The sequence below is a fragment of the Nomascus leucogenys genome, chromosome 22a (genome assembly GCF_006542625.1).
Source record: "Nomascus leucogenys isolate Asia chromosome 22a, Asia_NLE_v1, whole genome shotgun sequence".
NCBI lineage: Eukaryota > Metazoa > Chordata > Mammalia > Primates > Hylobatidae > Nomascus > Nomascus leucogenys.
Window position 1 is genome coordinate 63,443,828 of NC_044402.1, and position 19,695 is coordinate 63,463,522.

Here is a 19,695-nt window from a genome sequence, read left to right on the forward strand (position 1 = left end):
AAGCATGCCATATTTATTATAAGGCAAAGCAGATGTATAATAACAAAAGTGGGATTTTTTTCAGAAGCGAAGGTAATCTAAGGATTGAATAATTACTTGCTTTTTAGCTGATAAATATTTGTATGGAAACTTATAAAATATTAATAAGCAGCTTCTTTGGGAGGTGAAAATACCACTAGCATCCTAAAATAATGATAGAATTTGGAAGTTACCACAATGGATTAGATTTTCAAAAAATTTTTTTATTTTCTAGCTTCTACCTCTGCATCTGAATCAGCTTTTAAATGGTCCCTCCCTGAAACATGGCAAGGTGTTGAAGAAGGCTGGGGAGGATACAACAATACCATTCCAGGCCCTGGGGATGACGTTCTCATTTTACCCAGTGAGTAAAACAACCCAAGAGATGAATCACAGACAGGCTGAACCCGGCCATATCTGATTATGTTTCATTTATATTGTACAACACAGTAAAGAGTTTGGAAATAAGTAGGCACTTATGTTGTTTCATTCTTCCTCTTTTTGGGAGGGGTTAATGTAGGAGAACAAGTTCATAGACCAGTGAAATCCCCCCACAATTAACCTAGCATATCTTCATTAAAAGTGGAATAAGTAATTGTCATGCTGAAAGGAGTTAAAATAATCCACTAACTAGTTAATTTTCTTCATGTGTCAGAGAATGGATTTACAGGTTCTAGTATCCTTAAGTTTGAAAGACACAGAGGGTATGGAAGACAACAGTTTATTAATGCGTTCTGATGGTTTGCCTTTGGGAATTTTGAAATACAGGACCGAGGAAAAATGACAAGCTCTTCGGTGGCTATGAGTTTTCAAAATTGCCAAGAAGTAGGTTAATAAAATAGAAAAATACCTATCTATGTATCTATTCATCTGTTTGTCTAGACCTATCTTCCAGTACACACATATGTTATAAAAAAGATGATTCCTTAGATATACAGAAACACACAGCCATACTTACAAAATTCTTCTTATTTAAAAGAGAGTTTTCAAAAGTTCCAGAATATCTCCCTAGCCTGAGAAGAAAATGTTTTTCATAGGACAATTATATTTTCCCCCAAAGACCTAATTACATTTATGGTTTAATTTGAACCTCTTAAGATAATAGTGAATAAAAGAAGATCCGTAATGGAAGAACATTTAACCATCTGTGAAGTAATAATAATGATAATGTCAAACATTTACTGAGAACTAACAACGTGCCGGGAACTGTTTTCCATGTACCAACTAATTTAATCCTTACAATAACCTTATGAAATAAGTAATATTATTATCCCCATTTTTACAGACAGAGAAGCAGAGGCCCAGGACAATTAAGTCACTTGTTCAGGGTCCCACAGTTTGCAATTTGCAGAGTCACAATTTGAACCCAAGCGGTCTTTCTTCCAGTCCTCATCTTGAACCAATAACGCATATTCCCTTTCTAAAATGACTACGAGTAAAACAAAAGAGGGTCACTCTGTTGTTTGCTTTATTTGTGTGGCAGAACGAAGGAAGAATGAAAGAAGATATACTGGCCACCTTCTTATCATTGGTGGTGTGTTTGTGTGACTGTGCCCAGAGACATGAGGGACAGGTGTAAGTGGGCTGACCAGTACACACGTCAATTATTATTATCATCCCGCTTCCCCATCAACCACCTCTCTTCCATGGAGGATGTAACCTTTTGAATAAACAAGCTCGTGAGTCATTCCTATATGAAAAGGAAAAATCTGTTCTGTCTCAGCCATCTCTTTGATGAATCTAGCCAGCGGATTCGCCCTGGGCTATGGTTTTTCCCCACTAAGCAAGCTGCTTCCCCCACCCCATGCAGGAAGCAAAAGAAGCTTTTGAAGGTTGCCAAGCTTTTAGTATCCTTTGGGGTTTTTATGCCCAGCAAGGAGAGATCTTGGCCATCTTGCTTGGCACTGCAGTTGACTGTGTCCACTGTGTGCCCTGGGTCCCGGGATCCCTGGCTTTCTCCACTATTCTTCATTCCTTTGTCTATGGTCAGCTCATAAGATCATAGGATGGGCCTGAATTCTCCATGAAGCTGCTCTTAAATAGCACAAATCAATGCTGGGTGGGGGAAAGGAGGTGGGGCACAGGCATTGGATGTAGAAAGGACTTTCCAGTTGGCCTTTCAGTGTTATTGTGATAATCCGGAAAGTTAAGATTTTTAAAACATACACAGTTATTTTTCATTATTTCTAGCTTTCACATGAAAAGACAGGTGAGTGAAAAACAGATGTGTAATATATAAAAAATAAAATCCTTGCTCATCGTCCCTCTCCTGTTGTCTAATAACCCCTCTTCTATCTCCAACAAATAATCTGTGATTGATGAGCAATTGAATTCATTGTGCCATTTGGATCGGGGTCTTATGCAGGAGCTGCTCGGCCTTTCTCTTCCCTTCTGATTTTTGACAGGCTGATATTTTGACCTCTGATGGGTCTCTGGATTGAATCTACCTTTGTTTTCGTCTCTCTCTAGACTCTTCAGCTTTTCCTGGCTCCCCTTGTTTCTTTCATTCCTAGCCTTCTTTAAATCAAATAAATTTGTTCACCTGACTCTGGCGCAAAGTAGGCGTTCAGTAAGCATCATTTGGATGAAGTGCATGAACTCATTGCTCCCATCCATAATTCAATAGCAGAAATAAATCTTTGGGTTTGACAGTGTTGACACATACCACTATAGGATTTTACAGTCTGTGGAAAAAAATGTCTTCTCCTTTGAATAGATTCCTAAGAATTATGAAATGATTTTTATGATGATAGTAATGATGGTGATAGTAGCAACTACAACTTGAGTGTTTGGTGTGTGACATGCACTATACTAAGTATTTTACAAGGATTTTTTTTCATATAATTCTCACAACCACTCTATAAGTGGATTCTGTTATTATCCCTGTTTTTACAGATGAAAAATCTGTGATGCAGAGAGGGTAACTTGCTCAAGTTTTACCCAGCCAGTAAGTAAAGAAGCTCGGCAGGAAATCAGAGAATTTAAATCATGAGTTCTAACTCTTCATTGTATCTTTCTTTTTTCAAAAAAACTTACCATCCATACCTGCTCTGATATCTCCAAATTAGACTATATATTATACTGAACTTATGCCCCTCCACGTTCTTCTCTTACCATCTGCATTCTTTCCTTAACTTGAAATAAAACAAAAATAAAATAAAAAACTACTATTTGTTGAGTATCTACTGTATGTCAGATACACTGCTTGAGGTATTTAATCTTATCACACATGCTTGGAAAAACTGGAGATACTTCCCAAAGAGGTATGCAATGCAATGAACCATTGCATTAGAACCATTCTAATGCAATGAACCATTAGTAAAAGCATTTGCTTTGCATCTGGTAGCAAATGTAGTTGTAATTCAAATGAACACCCCTTTCCAGTTCAGTTTAGCAAATATTTACCAAACATTCACTGTGTTCAAGGTGCTCATGATCTGGAAACCCAAAGTCAAGTACCATACAACTGTGACCTCAAAAAGCCAGGGATTTTGCTGGGTTAATAAAACACATAATGCACAATAATACAACAAAGAGCCGTAATAAATAATGTGTTTAGAATCATAGTGTCTCTGGGGTAAAGGTGGCTTCGTGGAAGAAGAGGCATTTGAAGTGAATTTTGAAAGATGAGGTAAGAATTAGAGGGGCCGTTATGAGACACAAGTGTATGTTGGGGATCCTTCAGGATATAGGATGAGCTGTCGACTAGGATAAACCTGGCGTTCACATTTGGCTTCTGACATTTACAACGGTGTGACATTGGACAAGCTGTAAACCTTTCTGACCCTTATTTATAACATTAGGGCTATAATTAATATATCATAATGTTAAGAAAGATGAAATGAGATAACATCAGTGCACATGACCAACGCATAGAGTTTTGGCGGTAATGGAATTACAGATGAAAGCTGTGATTTGTAATGTATCAGGTGCTCTTTTCCTTCATTTTTCCATCTGGCTGCCCTTCTTGGCCTCTGGTATTAGCAACGCTTTGTATTTGCTTTCCAATGGCTTATTATTTAATTTTCACAACATCCTTGGGAGCTAAATAGGTAATAACTATTATTACAGTAAAAACCCATTTTTACATAATACGATTTTAATGGAACTGCTGATTTTACAAAATGAAAGTGACTGGTAAAAAAGATTTAAGTGATACTTTTGAACCTCTAATATAATTTTATGGTGTTTTGTGTATTTTAATTCATTAATAAAGGAAACGTGTAGAACATTCCCATCATTATTCAAGTAGAATAGCATAATTTTTCAATAAAATTCTTAGGGTAAATTGCCTATTTCCATTTTCTGGGAAATCAATTTTATGGAATGACCTCAGACCCATCCTATTCCATAAAAATAGGACTTTACTGTACTAATAAAAGATATCACTATCTTAAGTATGGTACCATTTTCCTTCAAGGCATTCTATCTTTATGGACATTGGATTTTGAAAGAGCTGTAAATTCTTCTCTGTGGTATTATATGGAGTAAGCTGAGGTAATCATTAAGAATTTGCTCTTGTCGTTTAAGTTCATGATAACTTTGCTTCAACAAGTAAGTGTATCTGACTGTCTTTTCTTTCTAAATATTGGAAAAATTGGCCTGAATGCATTCTCGACTTCTTAAGTAGTAGGAACAAGTTCTGCCTTACTATGCAAATCTCAAACCTTCATAAAGAATAGCTGGCCAAATGGCAAAAGATCCCTCTAGTTTCTGCTCTATGCCTTGTTCTAAACTGACCTGAGTGGATTTGTGTAAGATGCCTCCAGTGCTTTCTCGGGATTCTGTTTTGAAGGGTGCAAATATGATATTATGTAGCCTCCAGCATCTTTGTGTGTTTATGTGTATGGTAGAATTCACTGTTACATTTTGTATATTACTTTGAACTGTCCTTATTTGAAGACATGAATGGGAGAGTACTGTTTTTCTTTTATAATAGCTGTTCTGTTTGTTCTGATTTTTAATATTCAGTACCTTAAATGCCAGAGAAGCTTATCAAAGTCATGTGATGTTCAAAGATGGCAATATGTAAAGCACCTTCTTGTTAAATTGCAAAACATCATAATAGGTTGGTGATATGAAGCAAGATGATCATAAATCAGAAAGTAATTTTTGAGGGGAGGAACTTCTGTAAAATCTTGGGATTATAGAACTATTGACTTCATTCACCTTTTTCTTATCTGAGATTATATGTAATTCAGTATTTCATACTGAATTATAGCAGAGATGTACATCTACAACACCAATTAGAAACCAAACAAATATTGGTGATGTTTCTGCAGCTTGTGTAGTTCTCAAATTTTGGTCTTGTACCTTTTGGATGGGACATAAAAGCACTAAAGACCACCACCCCACTTATTCTGGATTAGCAAGTGGGAGGGGAAGAAATTTGGGCTTCAGCTACTTGGGTCCTTTTTGTAATGTGTGGCATCAGAATGGTAACAAGTGGAGTGGGTGTTCTGAAACTGTATCGTTACCTGGCAAACCACCCAGAAACCTAACAGCATAAAACACACATTTTATTTTGCTTACAATTTTATGGGGAAGCGCGAGGCCGAGGTGTTCTAATTTGGGTTCTTCCATGCATTCTAGTTAGATAGTGGCTGGACTGTGGTCATTGATAGGCTCATCTTGGCTGCCTTTAGATGCCTTTAAGATGGGTCATTCATATGGCTGGGCCTTGATGCTGGTTATTGGCTGGGAGCTTAGGATAATCAACTAAGAGGCCTCAGTTCCTCTCCTCATGGGTTTATTATGGAGCTGCTTGGGCTTCCTCACAGCATGGTGGCTGGATTCCAAGAAAGAATAGCCTAAGAAAGGGTGTTCCAAAAGTAAGTGGTCCAAGAGACCTGTGTGGAAGCCACATGCCTTCTGAGCTGGCTCTGGCAAGCTCAGAATATCATGGCCATAAACTTCTTGGTCAAGCAAGGTCCTGAGGTCAGCTTAGATTTAGGAGAGGAGAATTAGGTTCCACCTCTCAATGGGAGGAATAGCTAAGAATTTGCAGCTGTCTTTAATCTACCTCTGTGTATGTGTTTATGTGTGTAAGTACATATGCATGTATGTAATTAAAAGCAGATGTACCTGACTTAATTCAAAAAGTGCTTTAGAGCCTGCTAAATTTGTGCTGTCTTCCCTGTCTGGACAGACGTTATTTAGACTCTGTTGGCTTGCATGAATAAGAAATTACAGAACACCAGGAGACAGACTATTCAAAGGGTTTTAGTTTCTTTATTTTATTTTATTTTTACCTATAATGCTTAGTGTTAATTACACCACCTCTTCTCTGCCTGAAAGTGGTATTTGTCAACTCTCCAAACATAACTGGGCCCCCAATTTGGAACTGCTCACTTTGCAGTGGGAATAGACGATAGTTGTTGAACTGCAACTTGTGGTCAAATCTTTATATGTGTGACCAGAGCCTCTTCTTAGAAGAGAGGGATATGGTGGGATGAGGAAAGACATGGAGGAAACATATTTTGAGCATTTTCTTTCAGGGCAGACATTAAAGATCCAGGGAGACAACAGTTGGAACTTTCCTTTGACCTCGTTTAGAAAGTGAATGGAAAAGCTGTTCTTTAAGCTACTTTTGACCTAAAAACTTTAATCAACATTATTTTCAAATAAAAATAAACAAAAAGAAAACCTGAAGTCAGAGATGAAAGGATCTTTGGAAACTGTCTATTTCTCCTTCCTTTTAGGCAATTTCTTAGAGAGAATCATAGACCTTAGTGAACCTTGCTTTAAGGATGTCAAAGTCATGTCCTTACCACTAGAAGGAAGAACCAGGATTTCAGACTCCACAGAGCAGGTGTTCTCACCAACATCCCCAAGTAGTTTATCTTTGAAATGATGAATGTAAATAAACCTTCCATATATCAAATCATTTAAAAATATACTATAGAAACTTACAATTTAAAGCAGTCTAAGTATAAAGTGCTTTGCTATATGGGTCCCTTGATGAACTGATTACCTAGTAATTTATTTGTTTTCTTTTGAGGTGGATTTACTTATAAATATTAATATATAGGTAAATTATAGACGCATAGTTGTTGAATTGGTAGGAAACATAGTGGCTTTCTAATCCAACTAATAATAATCTAAATAATAATGTAAGTGTTTTATAAATTGTAAAATGCTATGACATATGTTAAGATTATTGCCCAAACTTATATGATGTTTTATACCAAAGCTGAGTGAAATTTTAGTCCCCATGCTTCAACCCAGTGTTTTAAGTTGACCCCTACAATTTATTAGAGGGACTACTATTGCTTTATTTGTTTTGTTCCTAAAATAGGATTGAATTTTGAGACAAAACACTTGGAGGCTAGGGAGTTCCTTCTAGTTGCAATGACTGAGATTCAAACGAGTGCTCCCAAATGAGTAGCAGCAGTCCCCTAAACTTTCTGACCAAGACCTGTGACATAGTGCTTTTGCCAGGGTGGACAATTAGGAGTTGGAATTAAAAAGAATTTTTGCCCCAACTACATATGCTTTTCTTCATAAAAATGAAATTTCGATTAAAATAACAGTGCATTTTCCTGTGACAAACATAAAAATATAAATGTATTGAAATAGGTTGAGATTCTTTTTCTAATCTTAATTTGTCCATCTCTGCTTGATTCAATCATGGCATTTATTTCTGAGCTGATTAGAACTCACTTAGGATCTACTCTTGGGATCCAAAGTCATGTGGGCCTTGACGCTCTTTATGGCTTGCTAACTTGCTGGAACTAATTCGAGTTTTACTCTAATAGAGGGCTTTTACAAACCTTTTCTTGTTTTCACTTACCTGAGAAACACACTCATTGTCATGGCCCATTAGCATTAGCATCATGGATCATAGTAATTTTCTAGGAGGGGCACACGTTCCCGCAGGATGTAAAGATCATGGGGTGGGGATAATTGGCAAGCATGAAGTATATAAGAGATTCAGGTTTTATTTTGGTACGTGCTCCCACCTAGAGAATAACTACTTACAACTTATAACTACCCGCCTCCCGGGTTCACGCCATTCTCCTGCCTCAGCCTCTCCGAGTAGCTGGGGCTACAGGCGCCCGCCACCACGCCCGGCTAATTTTTTTGTATTTTTAGTAGAGACGGGGTTTCACCATGGTCTCAATTTCCTGACCTCGTGATCCACCCCCCTCGGCCTCCCAAAGTGCTGGGATTACAAGCGTGAGCCACCGTGCCCGGCCTTCTTTTATGGTTTCAGATACTCCACCTCAGTCTCCCAGAGGTGTGACCGTATTGGGCACCTTCTGTTGTAGCCTGAGAGGATTCTAGCAGGTATTCCTGTAAAACACCTATGATGCTTTCCTTTAGTTGCAATGGGTGTAATTTTTTTTTTTTTTGCTAGTATAGCAACTTCTTTCTCTTACTTAACCTGTACAAACTTTCAGCAGCAGTTTACAACTATTTCTTAAAGAAACTATACATTACTTTCCCCAGGATTTCAAGTATACTTTGGCCTTAACAATACAAATTACAAGCTATATAGTAGCAGTAAATGCAATGCTGGCTGCTATGGAAAAATATAATAAGTATCATAAACTTGATGGGAAAGCAGAATTGATAGGGCTTATCAATTTATCGATTGTTAAAAAAATAAAGAAAAATGAGGCTGAGAAGATGACCAGAACTATTGCACACAGGTGAATGCCTAGGGGTACCATCAATAGAAATAGAGGATGCATGTAAAGGAGTAGGTTTAGCAGGGAGGATAATAAATTCCATTATAGACATATGCTCAGGTTCATGTGCAGATGGTAACAGGAAATGTGGACCAGAAGATTGAAAGGAAGGCCAATTGAGAATCTGGATTGCAATTTGGTAATTCTCAGAAGAATTGACTAAGGAAACCTTGAGTATTGAATGGCGGTTAGGACTCATATGAGAGCTATTGCAGAGAGATATAAGGACTGGGTAGAAGTCAGCATCTTAGGGCAATGCTAATTTAAGTTGCAGGAAGAGATATCATAGAACGAGTAGTCATGAAATCAGAACCAGGACAGCAGAAGGCAAGGCAAGAAAGGAGCAGTACCAAGATGATGGAGGTGGTTAACAGTAAATTTTCCAAGGAGGACAAGGAGGATGGTAATTTGGAAATTGCTTGAGAATAAACTATATCCTCTGTGCAGGCTCCCACTAATTAAATGCAAAATCGAATGTAACATCTCTTGTTTGTTTTATAGTTTCACACATCTGGATTGTATCAATGTCTTCAAGGATACCCATATCTTTGTTAAAATTAAAAGCCATTACTGCCCATGAGCAGACTTTTAAGGTGGCAGCCAGGTTGTCCCTGGTCACTTTCTGGTTACAATACTGCCAAGTGTTCTAGATTAATAGGCTCAGGTAATAGGTTCAGTCCCACCAAACTAGGTAATGTGTATAGCTCAATCAGCTTGATTTGGAAAATAGAATAGGTTATGTCATTTAAGAAATTACTGTCAGCCAGGTGCAGTGGCTCATGCCTGTAATCCCAGCACTTTCCGAGGCAGGCGGATCACTTGAGGTCAGGAGTTTGAGACCAGCCTGGCCAACACGGTAAAACCTGTCTCTACTAAAAATACAAAAATTAGCCTGGTGTGGTGGTGTGCACCTGTAATCTCAGCTACTTGGGATGCTGAGGCATGAGAATCACTTGAACCCAGGAGGTGGAGCACTGTAGCCTGGGTGACAGAGCGAGACTCTGTCTCAAAAAAACAAAACAAAACAAAACAAAACCAACAACAAAAAACAAACAAACGAAAAATGAAATCACTGAATCACTGTCATTTCCTAAAGGTAGAGTATTACAAAAACACAACACAATACAAAATATATTTTGTTTTAAAATTTAGGAGATTATGTATAACTCTTAGAATGAGTTCAATTCTGGAGGTAAGAATTGAAGTCCGTGTTATTTAAAACAGGCAACGTTACTTTATCAGAGCTAATTAGTTAATTCCTTTCAGTTCTGGAATACTGACAGTGGCATCCATAGGTTTTAATATTTATTTGGGGACATTGATATCAGGAACTAATATCTTTAAAATCATTGATAAAGAGAATGACCTGCTACCCTGGTTTATCCAGGACTGAGGGCTTCCTGGGACATAGGACTTTCAGTGATAAAACCTGGAAAGCCTGAGGCAAACCAGAATGAGTGGGTCACCCTACTAAGAAATCACCATTAAAGTTTGTACCAACCCCATATTCTATGATTTGCACCGCAACAAGTTTGCTGAGGGTTAATGAAAATTTCCCCTGATTAAAATGCATAAACATATTTTACCCAGTTTTATTGCCCCAAGAACTTTGTCTCATGCAATTAATGTTCTTTGAGGAGTGTTACCGAGGCCTTTCTTACAAAAGAAGGGAACCTGAGTGATTGCATATGTATTTTACCCCCCTGGTTGGGGTTGGGAAATACAAGCCAAGCAAGGAGCAGCTGCCCGTGGGAGTTTTTAATGCAGAGCAGGGCGTTTTTCACGTGTTCTCATTGAATGACTTCTTTTTCTCTTTATGGTCTGTTTTCCATGCAGATATTTTTGGAATGTAAAATTAAATAATTCACGATTTCCCAATCATTGGTTTAGGTACAGTTGCCATTTCTTGAGTTGATTATACTCCCTTGAGGGAGCTTTTGGAGTTTCCTCATGTGCAGAGGTTTAGAGATAAGAACTTTGCTGAAGTGACAAGGTCTTTGTAGGTACAGGCAGGCCAGCAGGGGCAGGGATGGCATAGTTGGCTCATTGGTGACCCTTAGGTTACCACACTATTAATCAGCTCAACATTTTATATGTCCTATATGTATGTAACGTATGTATATAACATTTTATATATCCTAGATCCCTTTGGCAGTCTGGTAAAGCCTAGACCCATTCTCTAAATAATTTTTTTGATACATAAAATAAAGTAGGATTATAAAAGAAATCAGTTATATTGATATGGTTATCAAAATATTAAAATAAAATGTGATATAATAATATGCTCCTCTGTTAGAAGGTTGAGTAACAGAACCTAGCACTGGTTCTAATAGGTATCATAATTTCAATGTCGTTATTGCAGAAATTCTCCAAAAAGGGCTGCCATAAATTTTGTTCCTTCGTATAAATGCTTGCTGCTCCTTCCATAGAGACATGGAGCTTCCCGCCCTCCCCTGGAATCTGCGCTGGCCTTTGTGACTAGATGGACTGACAGACTGTATTAACAGAATAATGTTCTGGGATTTTGAAGCCTGGGTCACAAGAACTCTTGCATTAGAAGATCCTTTTGCCTAGAAGTCTCATGTGCCATTGGGTGTTTCCTTTTGGAACACACCCCTTAGGCTACGGGAATCCAAATCATATGGAAAGGTCATTTTTGTAGCACTGCTTGGCCGCCCCAGATGGAGATAAGCTGTAGCCAAGAGCCAATCTCAGCTTCCAGCTATGTAAGTGATCTATCTTGGATATCCAGACCAGTTGAGCCCAATAATGGGTCTTACTGAGAATTCTGAGATTTTCTTTATCTGCAAGTACATTAAAAATCTCCAATTTTATTTTTAGTTCAGTGTTACTCAGGATTTCTTATGTCTACTAAATAATGACACTTAGAAGGGACATTCTAATGTTCAGTTCATTAAGAGTATATACAGACATAGGCACTGGTAGAGCTAGTGGTCCAAACCGCCATCCAAGAGAGCTAAAAGAGATTAAAACCCCTCGCAAAGCCAAAATTGATTTACATTTTTTCCATCACTGCTGTTTGCATAATGTGTGATATGAAAACAGAGTTCAGAAGTCATGCATTTATTGAGCAACTGTTTACTGGGTGCATAACTTATTATGTGCCACTTTGCCTCATGTTGGAGATAAAATGATGAGCAAAATAGTTCCAAGACCCACCTGGAACTTACTGCCTAGCTGGGGAAATAGAAATGTAATTGCATGTAGTTAAAAATGAGCACGACTAACAAATGTGCTATAGGAAACATTCAGAGAGTAATGAAAGCATATACTGTGGGACCTGGACCTGGACTGGCATAGAAGTAAATTCAATTACAATTCATATTTGAAGGCTAAAAGCAACAATTTAGATATTAACTATTACTAGTAAGAAATTTACCCAGGATTTCTCAAAGTGTTTCCTCTGAAACTAGCTCCTTATAAGCATCACATGGAAAAAAAAGTAAGTCAAACAAATTTGAAAAATTTTGGACTAAGCACAGATAAATACTTTTTTTTTGTTTCTGGTCTTTTCAAATCCTTTTATATGACAATATGGGTTGTATAACTTTCGGAGGAGGATATAGTACGAGCTGTTCTCCAGGATGTTTGATCATATAACACTTTCATTCACAGAGCAGCTTATCATGCTGAGGATTCAGGGAAACATTTTGAGTACAAAGAGTTCTCACACCTAATTTAACACTCACAACCATTCTGGGAGTTTTGGTGTCCAGGTATTAAGAATTAGGGGTTTAGGTATCCGGGTATTAGGAAGATTAAGTCTTCTGCAATAAAAAAACCTGGAAATTATTACTGTTATTAAAAATTATTATTATGGTATGAGGTTGATAGATATGTCAGTTTATATCTCTCTTACGTAAAAATCTGTTCCATGGTGTCAGGGACTTGGACCCCTTCTACCTTTTTGTCGTCCAGTGTTTTTTCTATTTCCAAAGTCACTTTGTGGTCCATCAACGTGCTGGAGTACCAGCCATTGCAGCCACATTCCAGGCAGCAGAAAGTAGAAAGGATTCTTCTTTTACTTCTCACATGACACTTCTGTTTACATCTTAATGGTGTAAATTTAGCCACATGTCCACTTCTACCTGGAAAGGAAGCTGGGAAATGTAGTCTTTTGGCTAGGTGACAATCTATTCAGCTAAAAATTGGAGTTCTTATTACTAAGGGAGGATAGAATAAATACTGGGAAGCAGCTAATGGCCTCTGCCACATTTTTTGTTTTCACATTTTACAGTTGAGGGAAATGATCGCAAGAGGGCATGCCCAAGAAAGAGCTCAGAGATCACAGAAACAGTACAGTCAAATCTAGGCCTCTGGATTCCTTGAGTCTGTCTAGTTCATTACACTGTTGCTATTTAAACATGTGGGAGGAAACAAAACAGAGCCTTTCAAAAGCTGTGTTATTAAGGGTCATGGTGATATATACAGATGACACCGCTGCAAAGTATTTTAAGGAAAAAGTATGAATATATGTTTCTTAGAGCATATCCCCAGATTTGGAAATTAATGGTATTTGATTAACAAACAATTGCAAGCAGTAAGTGACTGCCTTTTGTTTTGGCTGCATTATCCAGGCCAGGATTCTGTTTGTTGGGCTGCTGTGCACTCCAGGGCTCGCTCTGTGTCTAATGGCTTGTCCTTGCTTTTCTTCATTTGTAACATCGGCAATGCTCTGAAAGCCCTGGATCTCGTTTGAAACCATCTGTTTGCCTCTTTATTTACATGATAACGTCACCTGATTGCAATTTAGTGTCTGGATAAAAAACATTGCTCTTACCTAGATGGTGCTGGGTTTTTGTCAGGCTTAATGACAACCCATCTGACTGCATTTTTCGGGCAGCAGTAGTGCGTGGAGAGACGGTGTCTGTAAAGCCCACGCATGGAGGTGGTGAGTGTTCTGCACTGGGCCCGGGCTGGCTGGGCTGTGGTCAGCAGTGCAAATGGCAGGCACTTCTCTGCTGTCTTCCAGAATATTATTAACACCAATGGGGCCTTCTCATCTTTGTGCTCCCTGTGTCCAGGGAAGCTCCAGAAGAGTAGAAGTTCTTTGTTTATTTGTTAGAGGAGTGAGCGAGTGAGTGAATGAATGGATGGAGGCATGGTGGATTGAATAGAATGCTGATTAAATCCCAGCCGCTCTCATTCATTCATATTGATGGCATAATCGGTGAACGTGTGATGGATCAGCAGGAATGATTGCCGTTGGCATAGTGAGGCTGAATGCCTTGGGGTGTTTGCTCTGGGGACATGGCTGTAGTCCTGAATCAAAACTCTGAAACTGACACACCAGTCCCCTTCCCTCTCCCCTCAGTATATCACAGGGCAGGAAGTAGTGTGCGGCAGCTTCTTCTTGAGAAATCTAGGGGAATGGGTGTCTAGAGCAGAGTTTCCTCCCATAGGTTGAGGTATTGATAATTCCAATCTTCACCACAATAGCATTTTTTTCTTACTAAATCCTGCGGAAAAGAGAAGTGGACAAGATCCTATGATGACACACATTTTGTGAATAGTGTTTACATTTAGCAAGATCACCTGTAGCAAGGAAATAGAGGCACATACCTTACGTAGAGTGGTTCCCAAATTGCTGACTTCTAAATGCTCCTAGAGAAAAATGGGAAAATCAACCCCTCAAAAAACCTGTCTCTAAGATCCCAGAGTTCTGGTAATATGGGAAAGAACTTCTGGGGCCAAGGCTATCCTGGAAGCCCCATGATTCTCTTTTGCTCCTCAGATAAAACGTCCTGCCTCTGTCCCTGACTTCACCCCAGGTTGCTTTTCATGTACTACAAAGATGATCAAGAGCTTGGTTCATAATTTGTGTTTTCCTTCACCCTCACGTTGACCCCAGGGAGCGGAGGGAATGGTATTTTAAAAGAAAAACCTTAGACAAGTTAAATTTAACAGAGTTTAATTGAGCAAAGAACCATTTGCAAACTGGGCAGCCTCCTGAGCCACAGTAGGCTCAAAGAGGCTCTCGTGCAGCCATGTGGCGGAGGATTTATGGACAGAAAAAGGAAAGTGATATACAGAAAATAGGAATGAGGTATAGAAATGGCCAGATTGGTTACAGCTTAGCATTTGCCTTATTTGCACACAGTTTGATCAGTTGGCTGCCTTTGGCTGGCTGAAACTCTGTGATTGGCACAAGAATAGGTTACAGTCTGTTTACATATCCAGTTAGGTTACAATTCACTACGTACAGAGAAGCCTTTAAGCCAGACTTAAAATATGTAAGGAGGCAGCTTTAGGCTAAACTTGATTTAACAGGTGTATTCTCCCATCCAGCTCTACTGCCTCAGCTTCTTATTGGCTACACAGTCCACCACACGTGTGTTACCTCACCACTCTCCTTATCTCTGTTCCTCTTCCTTTAGTTGATTTGTTTTAATGAAAGGTGTACTGACATCTACATGCAATTGCACAGAGCACAGAAGTATGGGGGTGTAGATCTGTCTTAGCTGTCTAAGTAGGGGGCTTCCAACATAGGTTTGAACGATGACTTATTGAAGAACAAATAGAAAATATCAAAACTTTATTTTTCCTTATTTTTATTCTATTCTTTGAAAATTTTCTTTTTGTATATGTTTTATTATGTAGATAATATTTATTACATTAGTATTGCAGTACATATATGTAATTAGCAATTTATTCATACATTTATGAGAAAGTAAATCATATTGGGAATATATGGTTAAAATTTTACGCTTCCAGAAAAGGAGTATTTGGCATTTACCTGAGCTTTAATATCATATTAGTGTTTATTTACTATGGCAAGCATCCGTTTTTAAAGACACGTTAGTAAAATATGTGCTATGGATGCTATACATGATCATATATGTATATGGTTTTACAAAAGATTTAAAAACCGAATATAAAGTGAGAAATTTTACTTCAGGAACCAGAGCTAAGGCTAGACTATGAATTTGAAACAATTTTATTTTTTTCTTATTTTGTTGGAAATAGGTTAGCCTTTACAGAAACCTGAGAAACCCAATTTTCAAGATCAGCAGGCTTTACTTTTTCTGAGGCCTTGGTCTTGGATATTGGTGTTGCATGATACTTGGGGGCTTCCTGAAGCTTTCAGAGTCAATTTCAAATGTATTTGTTTGGACTGCAAACCTTTGTGATCTGGCCTCATCGTCTGCTGTTCTGCGTGCATTGTTGTCCAGTTACACTTATCTACTCACTCTTCTTGGATGGAATCGACTATTTCTTTTCCAGTTATTTTTACTTGCTCATCTTACTACCTGTAAATTTTTCCACTTCTCCTTTCTTTTCCTTTCTCTCCCTCCCCACCCTAAACTTCTCTTTCAGCTTATTTATTTTTGTCCTTTAACACTCAACTTGGAGGCACCTCTTCTAGAAAGTGTCCCTGAATCCTCATTTGATTTAATTCTTCTTCCGCTGGGTTCCTACAACACCTTGGATATATTTCTGTCATATACCCTTATTCTGTAAATATTACTTACTTTTATGTCACCTTGAGAACAGAGGTTATGTCTTATTTGGCTTTTTATATCTCTAATGCAAAGCAGAGGATTTGGCTTATAGTCACAACAAACGCTAGAGTAAATAAATGAAAGAGTCAGATGCAGTCACTGACTAGTCAGTCCCTATTAAAGTATTTCCAGGACTTTTGGAAACTAAAGGGGGAGATGTCACTGTGTCACTGTCATACTGAGAATCTTGGCAAACAAATGATGGATAGAGGGTGGCCATTCCCTAAGAACCTTAGCAACTGACAAGGAGGTGCTGATTTTCTCTGGAAGACCTGGTGGTCTGCTGCAGAACTCAATCTGGGAATCATTCTACATTACCATTTATTTATTTAGAATCCCTGGGCCAGAAATGTACTCTCTGTGAGATGTGCTTCCCTGCAGGTAAGAAGATGCACTATGCAAGGAGGGGGTGGGTTCGTTCCTTTTCTTGATGAAGTTCTCTGAACTCTGGTATTCCCAGTAGACACCTCTCATTTCCTGTCTCCCCTGGTGAGCCGGTGGCCTTTCATTCAAGCTCCTCCACACAGCTTGCCTCCCTCCTCCCTCCTCCTGCACCTTCCACTTGAGCAGTTGACGGGCCTCCTGTGGCTCAGCACCTGAGGAGCTGATGGGCCTGGTGTGGCTTGCCAATCAGGAGTTTAGAGCTCTCTGGGGATTTACTGCCTTCCCAGTCTGCAGGCCTCCTGTGGCTCGGCATCAAGGTGCCTGACACACCTCCTGTGGTTTTAGCTAGTGAGCAGCTTGTGGATCTTCTGTTTGCTGTGAAATGGTTTCAGAGGTTACCTCTTCTCATTTGTATAGTGTGGATGCACCTGTTTTTGTCTGTTTTCTTTTTTGGTGAAACTATAAAAGAAAGAGTGTAAATGAGTAAACATTGATGCAGGCTTAGAGCTATGACATTGGCTACTGTGAGGAAGCCCAAGTTTTGCTGTTTGCAGTGCTAGGCCTAAATCCCAGTACGGTGAGGAAATTATTTGTGACTGAGAGAATTGTAGAGTAACTCTTCTTGGCTCCCAGTGTATGTACCTGGTATTTAATGATATCTTACAAGTCTGAATGAATTAAGAATGTTTCTAATACTTCTAAAATTAACTTATTCATCTGAAAGACACTGAGGGAAGGCTTTAGGCAGAGCAAGCTGGCCCCTAGTTCAAGTGGAACAGGAAGGAAATGGTTAAAGGATTTTTAAACTGCTAAAGGGGACTGTTACGTTTTTCTGGGAAAGCAGCAGTTTGCATGGAAATCACAGCTTTTATACGTTAGTTAAGTATGGTTATGAGTCTTTCCCTCAAAGCTGTGTGAGAAATGTGGACTTTTTTTTCCCCCCAAAGGAAATGGAGAATCAGGACCAAAGACTCATGTAGCTTTATGCCTAAGTTTTTCAGGTAACAGAGAAGGGAAAGGCTGGTTCGTTCTTAGAAAATATAGTATTTTATTAATAACATAGTTTTTGCCACCCCATGCTTAGTACAAGCCTCACCCAGAGAGGAAAACTTTAACCACAATTCTTATAAGCTCTACTATTCCAATATCTTTTCTTTTCCTATCCTATTTCTACAATCTCCCATCACAGTCAAGCCCAAATGATATTGCGTTAATAAGGACCATACCAGAATTTTAGTTCCAAGCACTGCACTTATTTTTTCAAGATCCCAGGTTACTTGAATAATAGTGGTCAGAAGTTAAAATCAGAAGGCCATAAAATATTACCAGTAAAAAAATAATGTAGGAAATAGTAGAGATATTCACATTTATTTTTTGAGCCAGAAAAGGTAATAAGTTGTATAAATATAAGGCCATAGAAGGCTATGGCATGTTGAGGAAATATCAGATCCTTCATTTAAAAATAGGAACAGTTATTATAGAGTATGGTGATAACAGTGGTAGTACTAGCAACAATGTACACATTATTATAATAACATGAGTTCAGTTTTTAATGTTCCAGGCACGGTATTAAATATTTATTTTATCTCACTAAAGCTTTGTAAATATGGTGTGACATTGGCACCATGTTTGACACACTAAGAAATCAAGATTGAGAGCAGTTCTGTTGATAAAAATGTCAAACTCTGCAAAATATTTGAAGTTTTATTTTGAGCTGAATATGAGGACTATGTCCTGTGATGCAGCCTCAGGAGGTCCTGAGAACTTGTGCTCAAGGTGGTTGGGTTATAGCTTGTTTTTTTATGTTTTAGGGAGACATAAGACATCAATGAATGCATGTCAGGTATACACTAGTTTGCTCTGGAAAGGTGGGACAACTTGAAGTGAGAAGCAGGCTTACAGGTCATAGGTGGATTCAAAGATTTTCTGATTGGCAATTGGTTGAAAGAGTTAAATTATTATCTAAAAACCTGGGATCAGTAGAAAGGAGTGTCTGGGTTAAGATAAGGGGTTGTGGATAGCAAGGTTCTTATTATGAAGATGAAGTCTTTAGGTGACTACCCTTAGAGGCAATAGATGGCAGACATTTCCTATTCAGAGATTTAAAAGGTGCTAGACTCTCAGCTAATATCTTCAGGATCTCAAAAAGACCTGGAGATGGAATGCAATTCTCTAAACAATGTAAATTTCCCCCGTAAGAGACAGCTTTGCGTAGCCATTTCAAAATATGACAGACAAATATATTTTGGGGTAAAATACTTTGATACTTTTAGGACCTGCTATCTGTCATGTGATGCTCTACTAGAGTCGGGTTGGAATTTAGTACCTTATTGCTCCAAAATAGTCTGTTTGTCAGTTTTAATATCTCTGTTTTAATGTTAATGCTGGTCAGTTGTACCTAAATTCCAAAGGCAGGAATGTATAATGAGGTATGTCTGATGACCTCTCCTTCCCATCATGGCCTGAGCTAGTTTTTCAGGTTTCTTTGGAATCCCCTTGGCCGAAAGGAGGATCCATTCAGTTGGTTGGGAGGCTCAGAATTTTTATTGTATTTTATTTTGGTTTCTTAACTTTATTTTGTTTCTTAAACTTTAGTGTGCATAAAAATCAATGGAAATGTTTCTAAATTACTAGTGATCTATATTTTGAACCAACTCTGCAAATGGTACTGAAACTGTAATAGGGTGTCTGTGGACCTACTAGCTAGGTTTTTGAAAAACCCTAGCTTAGAGGATAGGTAATATTCCCTGGGTCCCACAGCTAGAAAGGGACCTAGCGGGATGTAAATCCAGGTGTGTCTCATTCCTGCTGCTCCTCCATGCTGGCCTTCATGTTGCTTTGTACCTGAATGAAGGTTCGATACCTTTCTTGTCTTAGACATCTAATTCTATATGACTATCTGACATCTTTACAATTAGTATTAGGTTTCTGTAACTTTGTTCTTTAAAAAATTTTATACATAATACGTAATTTTTTTCTGTTCAAAATAATGTAAAAATATACAAAGCAAAATATCAAGAACCATTTAGCCCTTTCTTTTTGCCCTCCCCTGGATAACTGCTGTTCTCAGTTGGGAT

At 38.4% G+C, this 19,695-nt stretch overlaps 1 protein-coding gene across 1 annotated transcript in view; it reads left to right on the plus strand.

The window, feature by feature from the left end:
• PKHD1 (PKHD1 ciliary IPT domain containing fibrocystin/polyductin) overlaps positions 1–19,695 on the plus strand; it is a 475,332-nt gene that overhangs the window by 249,212 nt on the left and 206,425 nt on the right. The window contains exon 51 of the mRNA XM_003254164.4: positions 254–382. Coding sequence (XP_003254212.2) covers positions 254–382 — 129 coding nt within the window. The remainder of the gene's footprint in view (positions 1–253; positions 383–19,695) is intronic.